At 35.3% G+C, this 16770-nt stretch overlaps 2 protein-coding genes and 1 long non-coding RNA gene across 8 annotated transcripts; 1 reads left to right on the forward strand and 2 right to left on the reverse strand.

The window, feature by feature from the left end:
• Positions 1 to 226: 226 nt before the first annotated feature.
• LOC101254207 (RNA-binding motif-containing protein) lies at positions 227 to 4087 on the reverse strand. 5 transcript variants are annotated; one of them, XR_003246995.2, is made up of 3 exons: positions 1624 to 4086; positions 633 to 703; positions 227 to 546 (listed from the first exon to the last, which is right to left on the reverse strand). XR_003246995.2 is itself a non-coding variant. In XM_004239939.3 (3 exons), the coding sequence occupies exon 1, from the start codon at positions 3948 to 3950 to the stop codon at positions 1632 to 1634; it is 2319 nt and encodes a 772-aa protein (XP_004239987.2). In that variant the 5' UTR covers positions 3951 to 4086; the 3' UTR covers positions 227 to 546; positions 633 to 665; positions 1624 to 1631. The 5 variants fall into 5 exon arrangements, 4 of the variants coding, with proteins under 4 accessions (XP_004239987.2, XP_025887028.2, XP_010321460.2 ...); XM_004239939.3 differs by having other exon boundaries at positions 633 to 665; XM_026031243.2 differs by having other exon boundaries at positions 503 to 703.
• Positions 4088 to 7598: 3511 nt separating this feature from the next.
• On the forward strand, positions 7599 to 11008 carry LOC101245847 (splicing factor-like protein 1). The gene is made up of 2 exons (XM_010323157.4): positions 7599 to 10090; positions 10565 to 11008. Exon 1 carries the CDS (start codon positions 7758 to 7760, stop codon positions 10080 to 10082), a length of 2325 nt encoding a protein of 774 aa, XP_010321459.2. The 5' UTR covers positions 7599 to 7757; the 3' UTR covers positions 10083 to 10090; positions 10565 to 11008.
• On the reverse strand, positions 8257 to 14686 carry LOC104647578 (uncharacterized). 2 transcript variants are annotated; one of them, XR_011220965.1, is made up of 4 exons: positions 14536 to 14686; positions 14158 to 14220; positions 13540 to 13711; positions 8257 to 12595 (listed from the first exon to the last, which is right to left on the reverse strand). It is a non-coding gene; the product is annotated as an uncharacterized lncRNA (long non-coding RNA). The 2 variants fall into 2 exon arrangements; XR_741660.4 differs by lacking the exon at positions 14158 to 14220 and having other exon boundaries at positions 14536 to 14679.
• Positions 14687 to 16770: the final 2084 nt, after the last annotated feature.

Below are 16770 nucleotides of genomic sequence, written 5' to 3' on the forward strand. Positions count from 1 at the left end.
AAAGTTATTCATCTGTTCATATCACTGACCTTGTCATTGTCAACTTAATCAAATAATGAAACTTCCTAATAAATCTTTACCTATATGTTGACATATTGAATATGCATTCATCATCTGCTATTCTTGCACAATACAAAGAAAAATTACTTCCGAAAAATCCCGAGTTTGATTATGTTCATATTAATAAGGAAAATCCCCCAAAACCACCATTTTTAAGAATCTCAACTTCAATAAAGACCCTTTAGTGAAAGGCATATATGCTTTAATTTTTAGAACGGTAAAGACAAAAAAGTCTCAAAAATATGACAGAGGTATCTTCATATCAAACAGTAAGCATTTAATATTCTCTCTTCTTACTCCCTAGGCTTTTCTTCTTACCTAGTTTTGATGAGCTGAATTACCTCTCTTGGTGCTGAAACCTAGTTCTAAAGAATAACCACGTAAAGCCGACAAGGTTAAATTTAATACAAGTATATATGAGGATAAGAAAATTTCTCAACACTCAGCCCAAAACAGGATTGCCCATTGCACTACAAGAATCTTTTCCTGTCACAAGACATCATCAGAATCAAATAACAAAGAAATAATCCGGAGACATGTGAACGTAATAGTCATACTATCAAGTCACATACCCTGAGGACCTTCACATCTTGAAGATGCACCTTCTGGAGAGAAATAGCAAAGGCAAGCATCAGGCTGCTGTCTGAATGTTATCTCATAGTTATATTAGTGTTAAAAACTAAGAGAGAAAACTAGTGTAGCAAAGAAAACAGAAATCGATAAGTAGTGAATGTCAGTCGAGGAAAAAAACACAACACAAACTGTTAGTGATCAGTCGTCAAGAAAATCCAACAGCATAATTCAATAAGTTTGAAATCATATGCTAGGCAGCTATGACAAAAGACAAATGTTCGGCATTATTAATATCCATATGGCACCTAATTAGCTGCTCCAACACATGAGGAATTGACTCAACTCCTCATCTCTCTGCAAATATCATAATAGTACAGCATGGTTAAAGAAGTAAGACATGGCAAGAGGTAAGAAATCATGTGAAGTGCTCCAACAAATCAGCCTGTCAAAACATGGCAACAAGGAGAAACGTTAAGACCAAATTGAAAAAAAGCTTTTTCAAACTAGAGGAAAAAGAAATCTCTAAAGAAGTCAAATTCCAACAAGTGGAAAGCAAGGACCAAATTCTAGACATAGATACTTGTCCAGGTAGAAGTAGAAAACAAATGAAAATGGTTGACAAATTTGTTAGTTCCTCCTCGCCAACCCTTTTTTCTTTCTCGGGGATGTTAGTGGAAGTGGAAGAATAAGTTAAGAAATGGTCAAAAAAGATGCTAAAAAGGATAGATACAGAAAGCGCCTATGAGTATGCCTAATATATAAGTACCCCATCCCTCAAAAGAGAAGAGAGTGTGTGCGGGTGGGGACTAAAGGTGGAAAACAGTGAGGTATCATAAGATCGCTAGATGTCCTAGGGTAAGTGCGACTGTGACAGTGTGAGTATGAGTGTATACATAAGGCATGAAAAGTGCAAACCAAGATTGTACACCAAAACAAAAGGTTACAACTGTAACATTTCCATACCATGTACTACAAGCAAATACAAGTTACCTGCATCATCATTTGATCTCCGACATGAACTTTTCATACTTTGCATCTGTACCATATGGAGGTTTGTCTGCAGATGGTGGAGGTGGAGATGCAGGTTCTGGTGGATTTGAGGCCCAAGGAACATTGCTAATACTCTGTGAATGATCTATACTGGACTGTGTTGCAGTTGGAGGAAGAGGAGGTGGTGGTGCCATGCCATAATAAGAAGGATAACTATATGAAGATGTTGGATATGCAGATTGGGTATGGGGTGGCATTGCAGCGACGGAATTGGCAAAGGCATAACTGGGAAGCGATTGAACAGGAGCACTATTATGAGATTGCACTCCGGGAGGATAACTTTGTTGTGTCTCACCAGAAGATGTATAATTTTGCTGGTTTTCGCCAGAAGAAACTGTCTGAGTAGGGACACCGGAAGATGGTGTTGGCATTGGTGGAGGATACTGTGCACCATATGGAGGTACAAATTGACCTGGAGGAGGAGGATACATGGTTGATACAGGAGGCGGGTAAGAGGCATATGGTGGAGGCACAGGTGGTCCCCAAGGAACTGGAGTCCCAGCATAGCCACCCGGGGGACCAATGGGACCACCCGTTGCATACTGCTGAGACGGATAGACTCCGGATGCCTGATTAGGAACAGGATATGGGGGCATTGCTGGAGCAGGAGGGCTTGGAGGCACAGCAGGCTGAGGGGGTTTGCCGGCTACTCTCACAGCAATAGTTCTCCCATCAAGACAATGACCATTCATGCCAACAGTAGCACTATTAGCTTGTTGAACATCTGCATACTTAACAAAACCATAACCTTTACTCAGACCACTGAGACGATCCTTTATAACTTTAGCCATTACGATAGTACCAAAGGGAGAGAATAAATTGATCAACCCATCGTCATCTAGAGTAGGAGGAAGATAACCAATATACAAGTTTGTCTCGTCAAATTCTTTTGGCTTCATTATATTTGACCCTAATCCAGGGTGTGAAGTGGTACCACCACCACTTGCACTATTACTGCTGGCCCAAGGAGGATTACTGCCTGTGCTTCCGGGACCAAGAGCAAGAGTTGCTGCATTCTGCTTAAGTGATGATTCAGGAACTGTCCCTCCCAATTCCGCCAAGAAGTTCTGATACTCATCATCCATTTTCTTTCCAGTAGTATTTTTCACTGGACAATCTATAGTGGGATGTCCTCCATCACCACATATTTTGCAAAGCACATCACTTTTAAATGTGGTGGTGCGAGAAGGACAAGCATATTGCCTATGACCTGGTTCACCACAAAGCCTACAAAACTCTTCATCTCTAATTGTTCCATTCAACGCAGCAAGTTCCTTGAGCTGCTGCCTCTTATGCTCATTAAGTACTTCATCGACAGGCTGCAAAAGCTTCTCCAACATAGCTGCAGCAGCCTCAAGTGACTCCTGAGTATCAGCTTCGACTAGGACATGTAAATCCTCATTCTCTGAGGGATCATGTTTCAAATTCCCTTTCTGTTGGAACCTCCCTTCTTTAATGGACCCTTTCCCTCGAATTACAATCTTTGCTCCAGTCTCCTTTTCCATTCTCTTCTGAGTATTCCCTCTGGGTCCAATTATAAGGCCGATAAAATTATAACCGGGGTACTCCTTCATTGGAATGTAAAGCTTTTTATGAAGCTTAGGAGGCCTATAATCTGCTGGTGGCTTAAAAGCTGGATTTTTCTTTATTATCTGTGATATAATCTCTTGTCTTTCTCTATTTAGTTTTTCTCGAGCACGATACTCCCTGGTATTTATACGTACACCCATATTATCATATATAGGTTCAGGCGAAGGGGATCGAGCTCCTTCAGGTCTATCATCTAAAGGCATACCAGATTGCAGTTTCCTACTAATTTCAAGTAATCTACTGTTAAGAGCTTGTACTTCAGGGTCAAATTCAATACCTCCAGCGAAATCCTTCATGAAATCAGGTAACTGAATCACTGGCTTGGGCTCATCATCTGCCCACCTCGATTTCCTCTTCCGTCCAGCTCCAGTGCCATCATTGCTCGAATCAGTCGGGGGTGGGTCCCATCGGCTTCTCCTCCTTCTTCTACTGGAAGTTTCTTCTTCACCACCTGACTCGGCACCACCGCTATGACTGCTAATCAACCCATTACCCGACAACAATGGCTGATTCGAATTCAAATCTGACATTTTGTTTTGAGCTGAATTATCACAAACACCTGGTGGGGGATCTTGACCTAGGGTTTGTGAAGGGTTTTGACAGTACAAATCTGAAGAACTTTGATACGAATTTAGGGTTTGTGATGGTTCTTGAACTGGATGTGATTGGGAATCCATTGAAGATTTTCGAACAAAACTGGGATGAATGAATTTTGTATATAGAAGACGAATTGTGTTTGTGTGCGTCTGTATACTCCGGTTTGGATATGATAAGTTGGGCTTAAACCAATTGGGCCAACTTTTTCGAGACTTCTTAATTGGCTAGTTATACATAGTCTTGGGTTATATAACAAGGGGATTGTTTCAAATCCAATTGTGATACGACGAGATAGAAACAAAGACAAGGAATAAGTCAGTAAAAACTACATAAAACTCAAAACATGTTCACCTCTCATCCAAAGTAATTCAAGAAATATTGATTTTCTAGATAGAATTACAGTTATATCCTTCATTCATTAAGGTTGATAATTTTCGTTTAATTGATAAATCAATATCATATGATGTATTGGTATTATTAAGGTTAATAATTTCACTTAGCTTAACTAAATCAATATATTTATATTGTATTTGTATATTTCACTATACATATACAAAAAAAAATTGTTGTATAATTCGCTGTACATATACAAAAGAAAATAGTTATATAATCTGTTTCGATATACATATACAAAAACTCAGTTGTATAACATGTGTTTGTATAAAGAGAGAGAGATAAAGGCGAAAGAGAACTGGACAGGAAAATATTTGTATTATATAATTATAGGTGTATAGGGCGAAGATATATTTATTTGCATATGTATATACAATTTTTCTCTGACTCTATACAAATAAAAATGCAATTTATGGCGAGGGAGAGACTGTGAAATCTGGGAGAGTGGCGAGCGAGATCTGTTAAAGAATGACAAAAAGTCTCACATCGTTGATTAATGAGATGAGTGGACTCCTTATAAGGCTTAGGCAATCCTCCTCCCTTTGAGCTAGCTTTTGGGGTGTGAGTTAGGCCTAAGACCTAATTTCACATGGTATCAGAGTAGGGCCCGTCTCACCCGATGTTGGGGTCCCCAAAATTAAAATTGCCCACGCACCAGATGTAAGCACTGGGAGTGAGGTAGGGTGTTAAAAATGACAAAAGTCCCACATCGGTGATTAATGAGATGGGTGGACTCTCTACAAGGCTTAGACAATCCTCCCCCTTTGAGTTAGCTTTTGGGGTGTGAGTTAGGCCTAAGACCTAATTTCACAAGACCTGGGAGAGGAGAGAGAAGTGAACGAAAATATACGTATATATATACAATTTTCTCTCTCTTTATACGAACACAAACACATTTGATACATTTGTGTTTGTATAAAAGCGAGAGAGAGACTGCGGAGAGTGGTGAGCGGGATTCACCTACAGGGAAAAAGGTGAAATAACACAATTTGCTATGAGGTACAATTAAATCAAACAGCGATTATGACATTTAGTTTGAATTAATAATTTGTTATTATATATAGTTTTCCCTATAATTAATGATGGATTATATTCATCTATCACAAACCTTTAGTCATGACCCGTGATGGATTACTGTTCATCCTCTTTATCTTTGTGATTAATAGAATTTCAACAACAAAAAAAGAGATAATAAAAAGATAGATAACATCGAGGTGGAAATCTACAATATGATACTAAAAAATGATAGAAACTATTTGTGTAGTTTTTGATTGAATGTACTTGAAACCATTATCATAATTTTTTTTTGTTAAGTGCACATTTATATTTTGTATACATTGATCAAAAACACACACACATATATATGATTCGTTTCAAATAAATATTCACTGCTTTTTCCTATAAACAATTAATTGATTCATATTACAAGAGATGAATAAGTTAGTGTATTCATATTACAATTGACCAATTGTACTTTAAGTTCTAAATTTGACTATGAAATTTTTACCAAGTGTAGCCACCCCAAACCTATCTGAAGAAGAAAGTTGTGATAAGTTGACAATCAACTTAAAAATAATTCAAAAAACTATATTGATTTCTCTAAATAATAGATTTCATATAGAGGGACTCAATTAATATAAAGAATTGAGGAATATGCATGAGTTGATTGTCTACCATTTTATTTCAGGTTACGATACTTAAAAAAAAATGGTAAATAAATTTTTTATTTTTTTAAAGAAAAATAAACGCAGTAAAAATAAGAAATTAAATGATTTTTTTAGTGGAAATAGGTAAAATAAGATTAGTAAACGGTATTTTGATTAAATTGTCTCTTCCCCGTCCTCTAAAACACCCCATTTCCACACTCACACACATAGCCTCGATTTCTATACGAATTCAATCAAGTTCTATATGTACAGTAAAATTGTTTCTATCTATAGAAAAAAATTGACATTCTATTTGGGATTAAAAATAAATAAATTGGATAAACTTTGTATGTATAGTTAAAATAATTTCTACTCTTTAAAAAGATTGACATTCTCTTTGGGATCAAAAATAAATGTGTCACTTAAATTTGCTAAGAGGGTAAAATAGTTTGTTTTTTTTAAAAAAATAAAAAATAAATTATGCTTAGAGTAAGTAACATTTGGTTCTTCAAGCTATAATAACTCTATTATTCATTACCATTTTCGTGGTCAGTTCTACTTCACTAGAAATAGTCTTTTTCTGTTTCAAGAAAGAAAATTCAAAGTCTATTTCGATTGTTCTAAAGATCTTTCTTCTTCTTTTGTACTGTTAATTTTTTTGTTTGTTTGTGTAAAATCATATATTAACAAGTATATATTTTGTTGCATTTTACATGAATGAGTGCCATTTCAATTACTATTCATCAAATTTCATGAATTCATATTACATCGACCACTTTCAAAGGGTGGCATAATTTTACAGTTGGTTCCTCTTACTTTTCTCTGAGTGAATTCATGAATCATTTCTTTCAATATAATATATATACAATATTGGTATCATTAAAGTTTCTTGTTCAGACTTATTTATTTGTCAATGGTACCACAATAATATACGACTGTTTGGTGTAAGAGATAACATAAGTAGTCCTACGATAAAATTTAGATGTCTTGTTTGGTTGACATATTTGAGATAACTTATCTGACCATTTATGACATAGTCACGGAATAAGTTAACTCATATATATGGTAGGATAAGTTATCTTATAATAACTAACCCAGGGATAGTTGCTTCTAGGATAACTAATTCCCAACCAAACGACACTAATGAGTAATTTCAAATCAAGATACTAATACAGTATAAATGTATTGATTTAGTTAAGTTAAATAAAGTTATTAGCCTTAATGATACCAATACATCATATGATATTGATATATCAGTTAAATTAAAATTATCAGCCTTAATGAATAAAGGATATTATTTTTTTGTAGAGAAGAAATATTTCTTTAATTACTTTAGATGAGAGGTGAACATGTTTTGAGTTTTATGTAGTTTTTACTAACTTATTCCTTGTCTTTGTTTCTATTTCGTCGTATCACAACTAAATTTAAAATAATCTTTTGTTATATATTTAAGATGAAATTTTATAAATATAATTTAAGTCAAATTAAAGATCATAAATAATATATAAAATGAGACTGAGAAAATGGTAAATGATATTAGTGGTTAATGAGGTAATTGTTATCACTTGATTGAAATGATTTTAATACTTCCTCCCTCCATTTTTACGTGTTAAAATTTTTCTTTTTTTGAGTTAAATAAATAAAAAATTCAATAAAAAATTTAGGATGTATTTTTCATTTTCCTAACATATCAAAAATTATAATTTATTATCTAGAACTCGAAAAAGTTGGCCCAATTGGTTTAAGCCCAGCTTATCATATCCAAACCGGAGTATACAGACGCACACAAACACAATTCGTCTTCTATATACAAAATTCATTCATCCCAGTTTTGTTCGAAAATCTTCAATGGATTCCCAATCACATCCAGTTCAAGAACCATCACAAACCCTAAATTCGTATCAAAGTTCTTCAGATTTGTACTGTCAAAACCCTTCACAAACCCTAGGTCAAGATCCCCCACCAGGTGTTTGTGATAATTCAGCTCAAAACAAAATGTCAGATTTGAATTCGAATCAGCCATTGTTGTCGGGTAATGGGTTGATTAGCAGTCATAGCGGTGGTGCCGAGTCAGGTGGTGAAGAAGAAACTTCCAGTAGAAGAAGGAGGAGAAGCCGATGGGACCCACCCCCGACTGATTCGAGCAATGATGGCACTGGAGCTGGACGGAAGAGGAAATCGAGGTGGGCAGATGATGAGCCCAAGCCAGTGATTCAGTTACCTGATTTCATGAAGGATTTCGCTGGAGGTATTGAATTTGACCCTGAAGTACAAGCTCTTAACAGTAGATTACTTGAAATTAGTAGGAAACTGCAATCTGGTATGCCTTTAGATGATAGACCTGAAGGAGCTCGATCCCCTTCGCCTGAACCTATATATGATAATATGGGTGTACGTATAAATACCAGGGAGTATCGTGCTCGAGAAAAACTAAATAGAGAAAGACAAGAGATTATATCACAGATAATAAAGAAAAATCCAGCTTTTAAGCCACCAGCAGATTATAGGCCTCCTAAGCTTCATAAAAAGCTTTACATTCCAATGAAGGAGTACCCCGGTTATAATTTTATCGGCCTTATAATTGGACCCAGAGGGAATACTCAGAAGAGAATGGAAAAGGAGACTGGAGCAAAGATTGTAATTCGAGGGAAAGGGTCCATTAAAGAAGGGAGGTTCCAACAGAAAGGGAATTTGAAACATGATCCCTCAGAGAATGAGGATTTACATGTCCTAGTCGAAGCTGATACTCAGGAGTCACTTGAGGCTGCTGCAGCTATGTTGGAGAAGCTTTTGCAGCCTGTCGATGAAGTACTTAATGAGCATAAGAGGCAGCAGCTCAAGGAACTTGCTGCGTTGAATGGAACAATTAGAGATGAAGAGTTTTGTAGGCTTTGTGGTGAACCAGGTCATAGGCAATATGCTTGTCCTTCTCGCACCACCACATTTAAAAGTGATGTGCTTTGCAAAATATGTGGTGATGGAGGACATCCCACTATAGATTGTCCAGTGAAAAATACTACTGGAAAGAAAATGGATGATGAGTATCAGAACTTCTTGGCGGAATTGGGAGGGACAGTTCCTGAATCATCACTTAAGCAGAATGCAGCAACTCTTGCTCTTGGTCCCGGAAGCACAGGCAGTAATCCTCCTTGGGCCAGCAGTAATAGTGCAAGTGGTGGTGGTACCACTTCACACCCTGGATTAGGGTCAAATATAATGAAGCCAAAAGAATTTGACGAGACAAACTTGTATATTGGTTATCTTCCTCCTACTCTAGATGACGATGGGTTGATCAATTTATTCTCTCCCTTTGGTACTATCGTAATGGCTAAAGTTATAAAGGATCGTCTCAGTGGTCTGAGTAAAGGTTATGGTTTTGTTAAGTATGCAGATGTTCAACAAGCTAATAGTGCTACTGTTGGCATGAATGGTCATTGTCTTGATGGGAGAACTATTGCTGTGAGAGTAGCCGGCAAACCCCCTCAGCCTGCTGTGCCTCCAAGCCCTCCTGCTCCAGCAATGCCCCCATATCCTGTTCCTAATCAGGCATCCGGAGTCTATCCGTCTCAGCAGTATGCAACGGGTGGTCCCATTGGTCCCCCGCGTGGCTATGCTGGGACTCCAGTTCCTTGGGGACCACCTGTGCCTCCACCATATGCCTCTTACCCGCCTCCTGGATCAACCATGTATCCTCCTCCTCCAGGTCAATTTGTACCTCCATATGGTGCACAGTATCCTCCACCAATGCCAACACCATCTTCCGGTGTCCCTACTCAGACAGTTTCTTCTGGCGAAAACCAGCAAAATTATACATCTTCTGGTGAGACACAACAAAGTTATCCTCCCGGAGTGCAATCTCATAATAGTGCTCCTGTTCAATCTCTTCCTAGTTATGCCTATGGCAATTCCGTCGCTGCAATGCCACCCCATACCCAACCTGCATATCCAACATCTTCATACTGTTATCCTTCTTATTATGGCATGACACCACCACCTCCTATTCCTCCAACTGCAACACAGTCCAGTATAGATCATTCACAGAGTATGAGCAATGTTCCTTGGGCCTCAAATCCACCAGAACCTGCATCTCCACCTCCACCTCCTCCATCTGCAGAGAAACCTCCATATGGTACAGATGCAGAGTATGAAAAGTTCATGTCGGAGATGAAATGATGATGCAGGTAACTTTGTATTTGCTTGTAGTACATGGTATGGAAATGTTACAGTTGTAACTTTTTGTTTTGGTGTACAATCTTGGTTTGCACTTTTCATGCCTTATGTATACACTCATACTCACACTGTCACAGTCACACTTACCCTTGGACATTTTGCGATCTTATGATACCTGGGGCTGAAGGAGAATCATGTCTTATTATACACAAACTCATAACTGATGATAACTCACTGTTTCTTCCATTTACACTAACTTCCCCAAGAAAGAAAAAAGAGTGGCGAGGAGGAATTAGAGTGTAGGTAAACAAATTTGTCAGCCATTTTCATTTGTTCTACTTCTACCTGGCAAGTATATATGTCTAGAATTTGGTCCTTATGTTCCACTTGTTGGAATTTTACTTCTTTAGAGATTTCTTTTTTTCTTTTTAAAGCTTTATTTTAATTTGGTCTTAACGTTTCTCCTTGTTGCCATGTTTTGACAGGCTGATTTGTTGGAGCACTTCACATGATTTCTTACCTCTTGCCATGTCTTGTTTCTTTAACCGTGCTGTACTATTATGATATTTGCAGAGAGATGAGGAGTTCAGTCCATTCCTCATGTGTTGGAGCGGCTAATTAGGTGCCATATGGATATTAATAATGCCGAACATTCGTCTTTTGTCATAGCTGCCTAGCATATGATTTCAAACTTGTTGAATTATGCTGTTGGATTTTCTTGACGACTGATCACTAACAGCTTGTGTTGTGTTTTTTTCCTCGACTGACATTCACTACTTTTCAATTTTTGTTTTCTTTGCTATACTGGTTTTCTCTCTTAGTTTTTATAACTAATATAACTATGAGATAACATTCAGACAGCAGCCTGATGCTTGCCTTTGCTATTTCTCTCCAGAAGGTACATCTTCAAGATGTGAAGGTCCTCAGGGTATGTGACTTGATAGTATGACTATTATGTTCACATGTCTCTGGATTATTTCTTTGTTATTTGATTCTGATGATGTCTTGTGACAGGAAAAAGATTCTTGTAGTGCAATGGGCAATCCTGTTCTGGGCCGAGTGTTGAGAAATTTTCTTATCCTCATATAGTTGTATTAAATTTAACCTTGTCGGCTTTACTTTTCTTTAGAACTAGATTTCAGCACCAAGAGAGGTAATTTAGCTCATCAAACTGGGTAAGAAGAAAAGCTTAGGGAGTAAGAAGAGATGATATTAAATGCTTACTGTTTGAGTCGTGTAAGCAGTAATGGACTAAGTTTTTCGTGTTGTAGTGCGCGTAAGGGTTGCTGTATTATCATTTGATTTTAGCTATTTGTTAAGCGGGAAGAGCATCTTGTCGTAGGAAGCTAGCATTAACTTAGAATGTGGATACTTTGAGATAGAATTGTGGTTGTCAAGTCTTGAGAGTATATACAGTGAGTTTTGTCATACGAAGGTTAATAACATGCTCTCTTCTTTTCTATATTTTTTAAAAAAAGAATGACATTTTTTAATATCTTGATAACATAAACATTTTATTCGTCTTTTAATAGCATTATTTTATAGCCATAGACATGTTTAAGATCACAAGGTTCATACTTCCATACGAAATCAAACAAATGGTGATATGTATGTGCGCTTTCTTGTGTATATGTTGCACAGACATTTTATTCAATTTTTTCTATGGTATAAGCTTTTTCCTTAAACCATTTTTTTCTTTCCAAGAACTTATGTTCCAATCCAATACATTGATTTTAGATTGCATGTGTATTAGTAGGTAGTCGAGTGTATTCGTTTTCTTTCTCTATATTTTAGTATCGTTCTTTTTAGATTTATTTTACTCCCATGTTCCTTTAGCTTCGGTTATCTTATCATCTTGTCGCTACAACCTCATTTTTAATTGTTGGTTATATCTATCAAAAACCTCTCTACTTTCTCGAGGTATTTGTTTGTAGGCTCTTCTTCCTTAACAATTAAAAATAATATATTCACTATTATTTCCATTTGATATATTAACATTTTAAAGCATTGAGCTCTACCCCAAGCTCGTGGATAGATTTATCTAGTATGGTAGTAATACCTGTTGTTGGCGGTAGGTATCCACGGTCATAAAAAATAAGAATCCAATTCGAAATATCAAAACCATGAAATTTAAAGAATAGAATATTAGAAATGTAATAACTAGGGCAATCTATTATATTGCACCTTCTTCTTCATCAGCTGTAGCTGCATTTTCTTCCTCAATTTGGGGCTTGAGAGATTCAATCACATTCATCAAAATCCAGAAAAAATTCGAAAAAAGTCTTTTTTGAGAATTAGTCTGTCTTTATAGACTGACTTTCCTCGCATCAAAGCTTTCCGATTCTCTTCCTTTATGAAGAAAGGAAAGGCTTGTTAGTAATGATCAGGTTTTGGAGTCCCATGAAGTCATTAAGATATCTGTCTTGTAAAGGATTGACCTGCAAACATGCCTTGCTGAAGTTATGAGCACATGGAGTAGTAATAAGCGGGTTATTCATCACTTCTCCATGTAAACTCTGCACCATCAAAAAACCTCATCTCATTAACAAAACAGAGGAACAAGTTTCGACATCTACTATGTATATTATTTAACATTTTTTAATATGATTAAAAATAAAGTTATTATTGAGCTGCAATTTTTATTATGTCAATATGATTAAAAATATTATTCTAAAATAGGATAAATTCTGAAGAAGAGAGTTAGAAAATTATGTGGACCCTGAACCGATGATAATATACAAACAAATTTAGGTGAGGTAACAACTATTCAGCGGTTAAATTTGGAAAACTATGAACAAAAATGAAAATTACGTCATACAATTTTTTTGAACAAATTTTGCCATTTGTTCCTATTGATTAAAAAAAAAGGGGAAATGATATTGATGGTTCTAATCGTCAAAATATCGATAATTTTTGTTTTGATCCTTGCAATATATCATTAAACAGATTTAGCTTTTAATTAACTAGAATATACGCTTTTTATTTTCCTGAAACTTTACAAATTTAACAAATTATTAATTGTATATCATTTAGTAATTTTGGTTCCTTCTATTTGAAGGCATAATAATAACAATAATAATAATAATAATAACAATAACATACTTCCTAATAATGATCAACATTTACTTCTATAACTAATGGAGATTCCATAAACTTTGTCGATAGCAAAATTTTGTTTGATAAAGAGTAATTTATGGTTATAAGTTTATAATGGAGTTTTATATGTTTTCTGCATTTAAAAATAAATTGGGCCAAAAAATATATGAATTGACTTATGATTGGGAACCCTTAAAAAGCCCACTGTTAAGAAACATATATTTTGGATTTATTTATTTTTAGATAATTTAGATATGAACATATAAATCGTAGAAAAATTAATAAAACAAATATGTGAAGGAAAAAATAAAACAACTTATATCAAATTGATAAAATATAAATCAACCGAGATATTAGAACTTACCAGCAAAGGGTGTGGAAGGATATTAAAATCTCTTCCACTATTAACCAGAGGTGTCGAGTCCAAGTCATAGAAATGGAAAACTTTTTGTAATTCCATTTTATCCCCCTTGGTGTATCTACCAGCATGAATGAAAGTATAATGTTCGAGCTGCTGAATTTTGAGTTCCAAATACCTAAAAGATGAGAGAGTCAAAACTTGAATTTTAGTACAAACATCGTCTAGGTTTGTCTTTTCAATGAAAAACTAATTTAATATTTACAAAAGTTAAAAATAATTTATTTTGTAAATAATCTTTTGGCCATGCTATTTTGGATTTCAAGTAAAAAATTTATTTGTGTTTATCATCGAAAAATGGATTGTGCTATTTTTATAAATGAAAAAGGGAAAATGTATAAGTACCCTCCTCAATCTCTGTCTGAAATTGCAGAAACACATTTATACTATATAAGGTCCTATTACTCCCCTAACTCTTTTTTTTTGTACATTATTTTGACATATGTGGCATCCAGACATCTCTTATGCGCTTCAATTGTGTGGAGTCACGTCGTGTGCCACATAAGTCAAAAGATGTATAAAATTACAAAAAAAAAATGAATTAGGGGAGTAATAGAACCTTACTTTAGTTAAGGTGTGTCTCTGTGCGATTTTGGTGATAGTCTAGGGAGCACTTGTGTCTTTTCCCTTAAAAAATAAAAAATACATGAAACAAAATTCTTTTAAAGTTAAAATCACAAAGTTCAATAGTTTTGATTAAAAAAAAAAAGGAAATTCAAAAGAGACGAAACCAACAACAAGAAATTTTTTTTAGTTAATTTATGAAAATATTAAATTGAGATATATATAAAAAGCTTAACTAGAGGCAAATGAAAAAGGAATGGTATGTTCTAACAATATTAGAAAAAATCACAAGAAAAAAGTAATTCTAAAAATCTATAAACAACATACACAATTAAATTTTACCAAATTCACAAAATAAAATTTAAGGTAAAATCTCACCATTGATTAGTGGAGGGTTGAAATTTAAGAGGTTTTGTTTGAAGAAAAAGAAAGAGGGAGAAATGCTAAGAGAGAAAAATGGATAGCAATGACGGCATAAGAATACCATTTATTGGCTTTTGAGGCATTGCGAGTGAATTGTTGCTAAAAAGTTTAGGTATATATAGGAAGTTTGGTTTCAAATCTCTCTTCTCTAATTCTACCACGTCGCCATGGCTTACCACATTAGTGTTACGTGTAAGGCATGTAGTTTTAATGGTGCAGATTCATCAGCGTGTCTTCTTTTTCGCCTTTTTTTTCTTTTGGGAATCTTATTTCCTTTCAAATAGAAATAACGACAACAAGGTGAGGTAGATGATTTGTCGTTTTAATGGTGTATTCTCATATAGTGAGGTGTGAGGAGGATAGAGTGGACACAGAAAAGCACAACACTAAAATTGCACAAAAACAACACTAAAAATAACCCCAAAATTGCACCTAAATAGTTGCACTAGATTAGCATTAAAACAACACTAGAATTACACTAAAAGAAGAACTAGATCTTCACAAAAACTACACCAATAAATAAATGAAAAACAATAGCAAATTAGTGTTATTCTTAGGGAAAATACCCAAGTACCCCCTCAACCTATACCCGAAATCTCAGAGACAGACTTATACTATACTAAGGTCCTATTACCCCCCTGAACTTATTTTATATGTATTTTTCTACCCCTTTTTAGCCTACGTGACACTAGTTCGAAAAAAAAAGTCAACCATCGTTGGGCCCACAAAATAGTTCCACGTAAGCTAAAAAGGGGTAAAAAATTATTAATAAAATAAGTTCAGGGGGGTAATAGGACCTTAGTATAGTATAAGTGTGTCTCTGAGATTTCGGGCATAGGTTGAGGGGGTACTTGGACATTATCCCTTATTCTTACAATAACTTGTATTTATGAAGTTAATGAACAGAAACAGAAACAAGATGAAGCAGAAAAAATTTAAAATAGAAGAAATCCGAGTCCACAGAAACTACTGTGTGTCCTTAAGAAATTTAATCCCCTCACTGTACCCAAGGTTATGGATTAATTTCTCCCAAGATAAAACGGATTAAACCTGTTAAAGAAATAGCGGTACCTCAAACTTCTTTAACTTCAACGAACTGAAGAACAACAACAAGTCACACAGACTCAGTCGATCGACACTTTGATTTTATTTGAGAGAAAAATAAATGCAGAGAAGGAAAAAATTTTCAGTTATTAAAAAATCAAAAATTGACTTCCTTTTGTAGCCATTTTCAGCAAGGAACATGTCTGTTCAGTGAAATCTGTTCAGACCCATTTTATCCAGAAAGTTGTGTCTTTTGAAAAAAAAATAACAACTTTTCGAAAAATTGTGTCTGTTAGAAAAATAACTACTTTTTGGAAAGTAACGACTTTTCGGAAAGAGTAACAACTTTTCGGAATGTTACCGTTACCTGCAAATTTATAAGAAATGACTTTTCATTTGCACTTTGCAAATGACTTTTCATTTTCTCTCCAAAGTAGTTCCCTCACTTTTGATATTTTCTCTTTTCTTTTCCCATTCACACTTGCTAAAACCCAACAATCCCCCACATGAATGGGGAAGGCTATTGTTAAAACATATGCATGAAAAAACTTCTGTGTCTTGTAGGTAAAGGTTAATCGCATCTGGATAAGTAGGTTTCCCTTTAAACTTTCCATAGTGAACATATATCGGATATACTCGGTCAATCAGTAGATTTGATATCTTTGAACCGTCGAGCTTTGGTGTATACCTAGACAACATATGTCACACAATCAACCCTTGAACCGTTCTTAGTTCTCATTGTTTTGTTCGTTTCAGCCATGAACACATCTTGGATAGTAAGTGCTTAAAGAACTGGCCTTACCGGACTCTCCTTGAAGCGGCTTACACTTTACACTTACATAGGTGATTTCTAAATGTGTTATCCCATAGATACACCATTTGATATTCCTTGTATCAAACTTAGAAACCATTAAAAAGTCTTTATGTCTTTATCCTAGTTACTAAACATTGTCTCATCATGAGAATGGATCATAAAATAATAATAATATTTTATTTTATTTTTCCTTTGACAATGTTGAACCGTCATCAATGACTTTGTTTTATCTCCTTGAACCTAGATCTTGGGATCTCCAGTCTTCTAGGTAGAGTTACCGCCACGATGACTTGTTCTCGGCCATAGTCCCATTCCCGTCGATGATTTCTTAA

This window comes from Solanum lycopersicum, chromosome 5 (genome assembly GCF_036512215.1).
Source record: "Solanum lycopersicum chromosome 5, SLM_r2.1".
Taxonomy (NCBI): Eukaryota; Viridiplantae; Streptophyta; class Magnoliopsida; order Solanales; family Solanaceae; genus Solanum; species Solanum lycopersicum.

Excerpts from the sequence above, each read along its gene's own strand:
- LOC101254207 (XM_004239939.3), bottom strand. The coding sequence starts at position 3,950 with ATGGATTCCCAATCACATCCAGTTCAAGAACCATCACAAACCCTAAAT.
- LOC101245847 (XM_010323157.4), top strand. The coding sequence starts at position 7,758 with ATGGATTCCCAATCACATCCAGTTCAAGAACCATCACAAACCCTAAAT.